Source organism: Phaseolus vulgaris, chromosome 9, assembly GCF_051622355.1.
Source record: "Phaseolus vulgaris cultivar YP4 chromosome 9, ASM5162235v1, whole genome shotgun sequence".
Lineage (NCBI taxonomy): Eukaryota > Viridiplantae > Streptophyta > Magnoliopsida > Fabales > Fabaceae > Phaseolus > Phaseolus vulgaris.
In genome coordinates this window covers 37,827,235-37,838,703 of record NC_143506.1, presented here as the reverse complement: position 1 = coordinate 37,838,703, position 11,469 = coordinate 37,827,235, and the positions used below count along the sequence as shown (strand labels likewise).

The 11,469-nt window shown below is 30.7% G+C and overlaps 1 protein-coding gene across 3 annotated transcripts; it reads left to right on the top strand.

The window, feature by feature from the left end:
- The first annotated feature begins 729 nt into the window (after window positions 1–729).
- Window positions 730–9,002, top strand: LOC137822031 (lysine--tRNA ligase, cytoplasmic). 3 transcript variants are annotated; one of them, XM_068626911.2, is made up of 17 exons: window positions 730–785; window positions 1,774–1,835; window positions 2,433–2,504; window positions 2,606–2,771; window positions 2,859–2,952; window positions 3,521–3,606; window positions 4,106–4,224; window positions 4,309–4,368; window positions 5,206–5,331; window positions 5,414–5,696; window positions 5,804–5,903; window positions 5,991–6,147; window positions 6,848–6,991; window positions 7,074–7,142; window positions 7,239–7,382; window positions 7,462–7,538; window positions 8,627–9,002. In XM_068626911.2, the coding sequence occupies exons 2-16, from the start codon at window positions 1,833–1,835 to the stop codon at window positions 7,498–7,500; spliced, it is 1,662 nt and encodes a 553-aa protein (XP_068483012.2). In that variant the 5' UTR covers window positions 730–785; window positions 1,774–1,832; the 3' UTR covers window positions 7,501–7,538; window positions 8,627–9,002. The 3 variants fall into 3 exon arrangements, with proteins under 3 accessions (XP_068483012.2, XP_068483015.2, XP_068483016.2); XM_068626914.2 differs by lacking the exon at window positions 730–785 and having other exon boundaries at window positions 1,602–1,835; window positions 4,106–4,212; XM_068626915.2 differs by lacking the exon at window positions 730–785 and having other exon boundaries at window positions 1,624–1,849.
- Window positions 9,003–11,469: the final 2,467 nt, after the last annotated feature.

Genomic DNA, 11,469 nt, shown 5'->3' with positions numbered 1-11,469 from the left:
GAAAAGTTTAATTTATAAAAACAACACAAAACAGTAACAAAAAAAAAGATGTGCATTAAAAATAAAATATTAAACTCATATTTATACATCACGACTTACGTCAATTTTTTTATTTAAACAAAGTATTAAATAATTTTATATCAATAGAATTTTGTATATATAATCTATATAAAACCTTTAATATGATAAAACCTTTAATATGAGAAAAACATAATCCAATAAAAAAATATTAAATAACATGATATAATATAGACTTAATTATCTTTTTATCCATACATTAAAGATTAAATTTTTTTTTTTATAAAAATATGCAATTTTATCTCTTATATTAAATTCTTCTAAACTATCTTAATTGATGATATTGTAACACAACATTATTAAGCAATGTTTTCACATGTAATCCATAATATATTTCAACATCCTTCCATACTAGTTAATCCAATTAATTTTTATATGTATAGTGTTAGATAAATGTCACTATTTTTATGTAATTTTTTTACTATATAATGGATTTCTCTTTGGATTATGATCTTTATTAAATCTTATCGTAGTCATTTTATATTAGATCAATTCAACTTTCTTGTTCTTGATATGCAAGTAAAAGCATAAGAATAAAATAAAAATGACGACTTTGACTGGTTTTAGAACCTTCATGTCCAAGCAAAGGAATAAAAAACGAAACCTAGAAATTAAAACCTATAAATAACACTCACTCACACCACAAATAGCACAAATAAGCAGCTATTTGTTCCAATCATCTTCAAATATCACCACTTTTAATTTAGGTAAATATTTATATTTTTTAATTTAAAGTTCATTACAGGTTTAGAGTTAATTTTTCTATTGATGTAATTTTAATTTGGTGTTCTCTTATTTACATGAGAAAATAATATATTATAACAGACTAAAATATTTTTACGATGATAAATTTATCATTATTTTTATAATATAGTAACTTAAAAGTTCTTTCTAATTTAATATATGATTTGTGATTGGTTAATATATAATACAAAAAATTATGTATACTTTGATACAAGTCTACTTATAATAGAAACATTCAAATGCAAGTTCTATTTTTTTACTTCAAAATCAATATTTGAAGCAAGAGTAACAATATACAAATTATTCTCCATTTTTCATTTTTTTAATATTTTATTGCATCACACATGTTATTTTATTCTTGTTTCCTCTTTCTTTTATGTTAGATACTAATTCTAATGTTCTTCAATTATTTAAACTTTTCTTATCCAGATTCTAAACTAAAAAAATAATCCACAATAAGGTTTTTGATAGTGGAAATCTTCTTTAATTAAATCTATAATTATTTTAAAAAGTCATAAATTATATTTTTATTTATTTTTAAGTCATCGCGGAGTGAAAGAAAATAAGGGAAGAGTTTGTAATTGATTTATCCGATATAAAAAAATTAAAGAAATATGTAATATAATGACATTACATATATTTAATAATATTTATATCATTTAATTATTATTATTATTATTATTATATTAAAATTTGCTAAAACCTGCTTTGAATTATTAGTTTGGTTCAACTAATAATGAAAATTGAAAATATATAATATATAATCCAAAATAATTATTATTTTCATTCAGTATCTACCTCAGTTTTAACAAAAGTTGTTCTCACTCTTTCGCCGCCCATGGAAGTTTCGCCGGAGCCGCCGTCTAACGGCGCCGGCGAAACCATAAGCAACTCGAAGTGCAAATTTCAAATTGCCAGAATTGATTATTTTTTGTTCTTTTGTTTTCACAGTGCACTGAAGCGAGAACTGAAGAACAAACAGAGAGAAGAAGAAAGGAAGCAAAGCCAAAATGGTACTTCTTTTTCAGCTATTCCCAATGCTATTACCAATTCTCTATGCAATGTAGCTATCCATCAGCAGCGATAGATTTTTCTTTTATTACTGTTAATTGTATGTTTTCCACTTACGTATCATCATTTTGCATTTCGCAATCTAATTTTTGTCTTTTCGCGCATTGTACAATCTTATAAAATTTTGCATGTATCACTTATGTGTTAAATTTCTGAAGGAGATGTCGCGTGATTAAAAAAACACAGCAAAACATCACTGTTTTGCTACCATTTTTTTGTACGATGTTGCCTTGACTTCGTTTTGTTTATTTATTTTTCATGCCATTTTATAACCTTGTTAGAAATTTAACGGATCATTAATGTACGTGAAGAATGAAAAGTTTGACTGTAAAATGTGCAGAAAAGATGATGATTGAGTGGTAATATATGCAGTTAAGCCTTTCTTTTTCTATACTAATTCAAGTTATTGTATGTTTTGGTAAGATTTTGTGGAATTTCATTTATCCTCTGCTTTTGGATTTCAATTTCTTGTCATAGATGAAGTTTTATTTTTTATTTCTAATGTATTGAATTTTATGTATTTTATTTTATTCTTTTAGGCAACTGAAATGCAGTGGGCTAAGAATAACAAATCTGCTCCTGTTGTTGATGAGGATAGCATGGACCCGACTGTATGGCTCCTTTTTTGTCTCTGAAGTGGAATATGGTGAATTGCATTCTATGTTTGTTTCATCCTTTTGGTAATTTTTGGGGTGATTTCGTTCCATTGCAGCAATACCTTGAGAATAGGCTGAAGTATCTTGCAGTTCAAAAGGCAGAAGGCAGAAATCCATATCCCCACAAATTCTTTGTCACTATGTCCCTTGATGAATACATTAAGGAATATGGAGGTTTAAGTGAAGGGCAGCACCTTGAGGATGTTTCTGCGTCTTTGTCTGGTAGTCAGCAGTTTCTGCATAGATAGTTTGTTGTCTGTTGCTGCTTCTGTGGCTGTATGTTGATTCATTAATGTTTCTGCATTTCAGGTCGGATCATGCACAAGCGCACATCTGGTTCTAAGCTTGTCTTTTATGACCTGCATGGTGGTGGTTTCAAGGTCCAGGTTATGGCTGATGCGAGGTACCCAATTTTGTTGTTCTACTTTGTTCATATTAATAAAATTGAAATATAAGACTTCTTGAACATGTAGGGTTGTTCTTGAATCGGGTGAAAGAGCCGTTTAGTATTGACCATAATTAATCATTTTTGTTAAATGTTTAAATTAGAGGAATAATCTGAAATAATATGCATGACATATAGTCTGTAATAATCTTTACTGGAAGTCCAGTCATGCAAATTTTTACACTCTTTAGCGTATGTTCTTTATACTGAATTTGTAGGTGCTACAGTGCTAGTGTTATAAAGGATAAATATTTAGTAGTAACTAACAATTCAAAAACGGAACTTTAACTTTAGGAGGTTGTTACTTTATACTATGTTTGGTATGGTTATGAATTGCAAAGTCATGTTCTGTGGCATTCCTTGCTACCTTGATGTTTGACTAACTTAGATGTAGCTGTTTGTACTTTCATTTTACGAAGGTAGTTTTTAGTATTTGAAATTCTTTCATGATTATATAGTATCGTTTTCTTTTACCTTGTTTTATTTCAGTAGGACAGATGAAACAGCTGATATTTCTTTAATGCAGTAAATCAGACTTGAATGAGGCTGACTTTTCCAAATTCCATTCTAATGTGAAGCGTGGTGACATAGTCGGTATCACTGGATTTCCCGGTTCGTGATGCCAAACTTTTAAATAAATATATATATATAAATAGATAGATGATTCATATGCATAAGGTCTGTCTCGATTTCTATGACCTTAACAATAAATACATATAAATGAAATTATGATTCTAAGAATTTCATTAAATGAATTAAGTCGAGGTAAATAAGAATAAGCAAAGATATAATTCCTGTTTCGATTATTTGCATTTTATTAGATTATTTCTGTCTCGAGACTAGGAAAGTGGTGTCTCATTTTGAGCAATTGGGAACCATTTTAAGCCCAAGAGTCAGTCTGTAAATATTTGCTAATTGGAAAAATTTAGAATGTTGTACACTTTCACTTTTTATTCATTATAAAGGGCTAATTCTTGCTAATCGAGCATACATTTTTCTATTCTGATTCCCCATAGTTATGATGCATTCTACACTATTATTATATTGTGATGTAAGTTCTTTAACTCTATAATCTACAACTTTCTCAGTTTTCCATTTTGTAACTATCCAGGAAAAAGTAAGAAGGGTGAACTTAGTATTTTTCCGAAGACTTTTGTGGTGCTGTCTCATTGTTTGCATATGATGCCAAGGCAAAAGTCTGCTGCTGCTGCTGATAATGCGAATTTGAAGGTCAGGAACTTTTATTTTATTTTATTTTTAATGTTGTTTGATGACCATATGCAATGACATTGTTACATCTTTAATGATCTACAGAGAAATCCATGGGTACCAGGAAGTACCAGGAATCCTGAAATATATGTTTTGAAGGATCAGGTATCATTGGCGTGAAATGTTTACTTTTATAGATACTTTCAATGTTTTTAATCTTTTAAAACATTTGTACCGTATACTCTCCTGTTGGAACCACTTTGGGACAACAGTAATAGGCTGGATGCACCTGTTTAAGTGAAAAAAATATTCACGATTTACCTTACCCTTGGGGGGTTAAGGTTAAGGTTAGGAATATAAATGAGTTAGAGGCTTGTGATTATTATTCATGTGTTTTTGTCTTTTCATCTTGCAACGTTTAGTTGTTGTTAAGTACGTCTGTATGTCTATCTATTTATTTATTCCATTTTTGTCATTTTTATTATCCTCCTTATGTACTAACTTAATTGCAGCTTAAAGGCCCTTGGTCACGAATGGATTGATTATCTTGATTTCTGTGGGAATATTGATTTTCAGGAAGTTCTCTAATTATCTTGCAAAAATGAAAATATTTTTTACCTAAGAGGGTCTTTGTCTATGATGAGGTTCCTTTTACATACTTGAGGGAGAATAATTGTTTCTCCTTTCACTTTTTGAATTTTTAATAAAAAATAACAATAATGTGTAATAGTCTGAACCATTAGTGTTTCAATAATTAAAATTGTTTCTCAGGTTAGAAGAGCCTGGTCCATGATTGTACAATTAAGCAGTAAATTGCAATTTTGATGCATATTTTTTTTAGTATCCTATCAGCTGTGTTTTTTTCTTTGTATCATAGACATGTTTTGATGACTTATATCTATATCTGTAGAGAAAATTTCTTTTGTATCTTCTTTTTGTTTCATTCTGTCAATATTTATGTACCGACTCTATGTTTTACCCAATTAATGGTTGATTTCGTAGGAGACTAGATATCGCTTACGCCATTTGGATTTGATGCTTAATCCAGAGGTTCGAGAAATATTTAAGACCAGATCTAAAATCATTTCTTACATTAGGAGCTTCCTTGATGACCTTGATTTCTTGGAGGTTTGTTCTGTGTCTCCGTATTTTGATATTGGATCCTGTGGTTTCTTTTCTTCCATTCACCTACTTATTGCATCACTTTCAGGTTGAAACACCTATGATGAACATGGTTGCTGGTGGAGCTGCAGCACGCCCATTTGTAACCCATCACAATGACCTTAACATGAGGCTATTCATGAGGATTGCTCCAGAACTGTATCTCAAGGAGTTGGTTGTTGGTGGGCTGGACCGTGTTTATGAAATTGGCAAACAATTTAGGAACGAGGGTATAGATTTGACTCATAATCCAGAGTTTACTACTTGTGAGTTCTATATGGCTTATAAGGACTACAATGACTTAATGGATATAACAGAGCAAATGTTGAGTGGTAAGAATATAATATATGTTTTTTAACTGTCATATTGATATTGCTTTTCTTTCATGTATCTTATCATCGAATTAGCTACTTAATCTCATGTGAAAAGCATTAAACAGGTATGGTTAAGGAACTTACAAAGGGAAGCTATAAAATCAAGTATCATGCTGATGGGATTGACAAGGAACCTATTGAAATTGATTTTACTCCACCTTTCAGGTGCATGGTGTACATTATCTGGTCATTGATAACCATCATAGTTATATTCTACTTTTGGATGATAGGTTTGGTTTTTAATTGTTACAGAAGGATTGACATGATTGAAGAGTTAGAGAAGATGGCAGGCCTCAGTATTCCCAAAGACCTGTTGAGTGAGGAAGCTAATCAATATTTGAAGGACGCATGCTTGAAGTATGAGATCAAATGTCCACCTCCTGAGACAACTGCACGTTTGTTGGATAAAGTAATCTCTTTTTTCTCCCTCCCCTTTCTTTATTATTATCTACTTTGCTTTTAAAGTATTCTTTTATTTAAAAGATGATGCTTCCGAGTCATAATGGATCAAATTTTAAAGGGACCCGTTTGCCTGTTATATTGTGTCATACTTATTGTGTTGTTGAATGTCTGATTTAAAACCATGACAAGAGTTCGTATGTTGGATACAAAATATAAAAGCACAAGTTTTCTGTGCTATGATCGGGAACATGAAATATTTATGAAGGTAGGATGGGGGATATAGAACTATAGTCTGTATAAACTTTCTAGTCTTTCTCAAGTAACAACTTGCCATTTTAGTAATATAACTGCAATTTTCAGTAAAAAAGCAACTATGGACATTGTAGTCTGCAGGCAGTCAATAATCATAATAGTATTCCTTTAACAACGGATAGTCATTCTAGTAACATAACTATCCAATATTTCTATATTGTAAATTGTAAAATTAATTTCTACAATAATGTAGGTGCAGGTTTTGTGAGGCTCGTTACAATTATTGTCAACAGCTATTTTTTCTCATTTTATATTTTACTTCTACTCACTCTTTTTTTAGTTTTAAATATGTTCAATTGTAATTAATGCATTTTGTTCATGAGTCTTTATTCCTTATTTTGGGCCTCTTATGAGGTGTCTGCAGGAAATATAATTATATTTTTTTCAAATTGCAGCTTGTGGGTCACTTTTTGGAAGAATCGTGTGTAAATCCTACATTCATCATAAACCATCCTGAGATAATGAGTCCTTTAGCAAAATGGCACAGATCAAGGCCAGGCCTGACCGAACGTTTTGAATTATTTATTAATAAACATGAGGTAAGATCATGACATTTAGGTGATTATTATTTTAAAAAATATGCAATCATGCTTCTTCTGACTACTGTTTCTTACTTTTCAGCTTTGCGATGCGTATACTGAACTGAATGACCCTGCAGTACAACGACAGAGATTTGCCGAACAACTCAAGGTAAGAAAATTCAATACAAATGTAAACACTGCTCTAATTGATGGTTTTTTTTTTTCTCTAGAAAATAATAGTAGCAACTGTTATTTGTTGTGTTAGGATCGGCAATCAGGTGATGATGAAGCAATGACCTTAGATGAAACATTTTGCATGGCTCTGGAGTATGGCTTGCCACCTACTGGTGGTTGGGGTTTGGGTATTGATCGGTTGACCATGTTATTGACAGATTCACAGAATATCAAGGTTCTGGATCTTGCTCTTGCTCTTCCTCCATGCTTGCTTTAGTTTCACAAGTTCTTACTATCTGTTCTTTTGGTGTCAGGAGGTTCTTCTCTTCCCTGCCATGAAACCTCAAGATTGATCCTTCTACCAAAGCTGTGTTTGAATCGTCATACACAGGTTTGTTCTTACTCAAGCCTATGATATGTAGTGCTCATTAAGTCATAGCTTACTAGTATGTCTGAGGAAAGTGAGCAAGGTACTGCATAGTTTGTAGCCAGTACTTAAATAGTTAACCTTGTGTGTAGTGGTGAGTGGCAAACCCCAATAATGCTAGCATAGCAGTTTAGAGGATCGTGGAGCAACTGCTACATAATGATACTAGATAGATAGGAATCATATAATTCCTGACACATTGATGATATATTTTCAAACCACAACAAATACTAAAAAGCTTCAGATATTCATCATTACTACTCAAATTCGTGTAGATGCACTCATCATTAATACAATGTATGACTATAAACATGAGTCAAATAAATAACAGAGGCAGGGAGGGGACGACCTACAACTCAGGTGTCAACAGAAGCTCCAAAAAGAGGTTTCCTTGGTTGGAAAATAGATGAGCAACAGAATAGACGCAAGAGAGCAGCTGTTCTTTGTCTAATTTTGCTACAAAAGAATTAAAAATAAAAATGCTTGTGATGGTATGCACTGGTTAGGGAACAAGGATTGACTAGTTTGAAATCCCCGAAAAATGTGCATTCTGATGAAAAATGTTTAGTCAAAAAATGGTTTCTATGTGGCATGTGCATCAGGTCATGAAACCAAAAACTCAATGGAACCAGATGAATTTATGTGTTGTCAAAATTGAGATCTTTTTAGTTTAAGTGAGTAATTAAACCAGACTTCAATAAGAAACGAATGTCGAAACAACAGATATTTCAATTTCGACAGAAGCATTGCGGCCCTTGTTCAGGGTTTGATGCCACACTATATTGGCCATTGTGGCTGTAACACTACAAACAGTCTGCAACTGGGTTTTGGTATTCATGGTTCTCCTTAGTGCTGCTCAATGACAATAGAACTGCTGTTTTCCGCGAATGACAGTTAGAAAATTTATCTTATTATTTAATACAAATATCGAGGAAGAGTTTTCTTGAGTTAATTCATATCTACTACTAGTATAAATGGCAAGCTTCTTGTTGGTATGGATCCGTGTTTGATTTATGCTTTTTTAAGTTTTTTTTTTCCTTTATTGATTTCAGGAGCATGAGAAATGCAAAGATGGGATCTCAGTTTTGAACTCATTGATCTACCCTTAAAGGGCTGTTCGAAGAATTATTCTGATTTACATCTTTTGGTGATTGGATTGACGATTATGTCATTACCAGCTATTTTAGTTCTCTGTTTCTAATCTTCAGTTGTTTTAGTATTTCATATTTAGTAATGTTTAAGTTATTGAATTGGCTAGTAATGTTGTTTAAATTATAAAAGTAAGAACAAATTATATATACCAGTGAGATTTATTTAAGATGTGTAAAACCTTAAGAAGGTTTAAAAACAACAAAAAAGAAAGAGTTGTTAGGTATTTGTATTGAAAACCCATATTATTCTATCAAAGGACAACTTAAAAGTTGGTAATTTCTTCCTCCAACTCTTTATTTTCTTCTCTCATCTTATGGAGAAAGGGAAATGATTAACATGTTCTTATCATTACATATTTTGAAACCAGATTACATAATATAGAATATGATTTATGAATAAATATTGCATAATTTATAATCTCAAACAGAATTACATTATTTTTAATTATATAATTTTAGATTATAGAATGAGTACGTAATTTATTTTCATACTATGGAAGTGGAAAAAGAAATTATAAGGGTGCAGGAAGAAAAACCCTAAGTTCTAAGTGAAGGTGGAATATGGGTTAGTCCCCTATAGGTTGCGCCCACATTTTTTATGGGCTTTTTTTAAAACTGTCATTGTTTCATAAATGAACAAAAAACCAAATTAAAATAAATTTCTTAATTTGTGCAGAGAATTTGACTATCCAGTAAATTACTTTTTTTCAATTTAGATAAGTTATGTAGTTTAGCTTGTGAAGCTCTGAATTAAATGTCACTTAATTTAAGGTTTTAACAAATCCAATGGAGTGAACGTTGACTTTAATTAACAAGACATTGACCAAGTGTTGGACGAATATGGTGTTTTTAATGTATTTTTCTCAGAGATGTAATGTTTTCATTAATGGAGGAGGAATTGAGAATTTTCTTCATCCATTACTTACAATCATATTTAGTTCTTATATTAATAAAAATTGAAATATAAGTTCATTCAAATATCAATAAAAAGAATTCCTAAATCAATAACATATTATTAGTTACCGTCCGTACGAGTGACTCGAAGCCTAAAATTCGGTCAAAGCTGACTGAGACCTTCACACTCAAGCAGAAGATTAACGAGACTAATCAAATATCAACATTAAATAATGTATTCTTAATTACATATTAAACCCTTAATTTGGTCCAATAACAAATGACCCACAATAATTATATAAATAAGCATAAATTCCAAAAATTAGGTATGTCAGTCATCATCTAGCACTAAATATACTAAGTGTTGAGTGTCGAAGTCTGACTTGAACGTCGGAGTGCCTTTTATAGGTACCATCCGAGTCTGAAATTCACAGAGACGAGGAGTGAGAGGTGCAGAAGGAATTCATTCGAGTGAAAAAGAGAAAAAGTTGACCGACCGACAAAAAAGAGTTCAATAGTTCTTTTCGTTCCAACCTCATTTAATAACAAATGATATAAAATGAAGTTGAGGAATGTGTATCTAAATGCATGACATGAGGGTGAAAGACAAAAGGGTAAAAGCTGAAGTTCCTTTAACATTCCCCAAAAATTTGAATCCTTATTTGGTGCAAAGTATCCGACAAGAGATAAAAATATGTCTGGTAGTTTGAATAATAGGAGAACAGCAATGAAGTTGAACAGCTTTCCTGCACAGTACTATACTATTTCCATATATGGATCCAACCCCAGATGTTGTAATGTTCCAAAATAAAAAGAAGAATGAAAGAAGAGAAGAGGGAGACAGAGATTAGTGGGTACAGACAATCTCTAAAATTTGCTATTTGAAGTGCTTTGCTTTTTAGAGCCAATAATTTTAGACAGCTTTCATTTTGATGCCATTCTCATTGGTTCATTGGATGATAGTTAGTGTTATTATATATGCTAACTTTGCAATGCCAGAGAGGCACAGACATCCTATCCACTCCAAGAACTACTTCACTTATCATTCAATACATTTTTTTGTTACAAATTCTAAAACTAATAATCATATATATATAAATCAATTATAATCATAATTTATTTTTATTTAGATAAAATTATTGAAGAAGATTTTAAGATAATTAATTTCATTTCAATGCTAAATAATCACTTTTTTACATAAAACTAGTTTAAAAGGAAAAAAAACTATTAAAACAACCATAAATTATAATTTTTGAGAAAGGTAAAATATTTTTTTTTCAAAAGATATGTTTTTGTTAAACTTCCTTTGATATCTCAAACAAAAAATTGACAAAAAAAAATCTTAAAGAAATCAATTGAAATTGATTAGTCTTAAAACTTTGATTATACATTAGCCTTAAAATAATAATTGAAGCGTGAGTTTAATTTTGAAATTGTACAAGTTCCCGAATTGATGATAAAACTGAAGAAAAATATTAATGTTAGGCATTATTTGCTTCCATTGATAACTTTCAAGTTTGGTTGGGCAAATGAGTTAATAATCTTTTTGGTTATAGTGATTTCAGAGTAAGGAAGAGTAAGCAAGTGGTATGGTTCTATTGTTTATGAAAATTAGCGGTGATGGAAAGTAGAATTAATGTTATTTTACGATCATATCCTCATTGTCACTTCTTAAGTTTTTGTAGTTCAAGAAGAACAATTTTATCGTAGAAAAGTAAGATTATAATCGATTTTATATTCAGTGTAAACACAACGAAAATGATTTTACATTCTTTATTTTTTTAGTAGAATCAATTATCTTTCATATTATTTTTATTGGAGAATCGAGTTTATGACCACAAAATTATATT

What these genes read in the sequence shown, in the direction of transcription:
- LOC137822031 (XM_068626915.2), top strand. Translation starts at nt 1,661, where the DNA reads ATGGAAGTTTCGCCGGAGCCGCCGTCTAACGGCGCCGGCGAAACCATA. An exon ending in AGGATAGCATGGACCCGACT is followed by an intron (nt 2,505 to 2,605) that starts GTATGGCTCCTT and finishes GTTCCATTGCAG; the next exon opens with CAATACCTTGAGAATAGGCT. An exon ending in GATTTTACTCCACCTTTCAG is followed by an intron (nt 5,904 to 5,990) that starts GTGCATGGTGTA and finishes TAATTGTTACAG; the next exon opens with AAGGATTGACATGATTGAAG.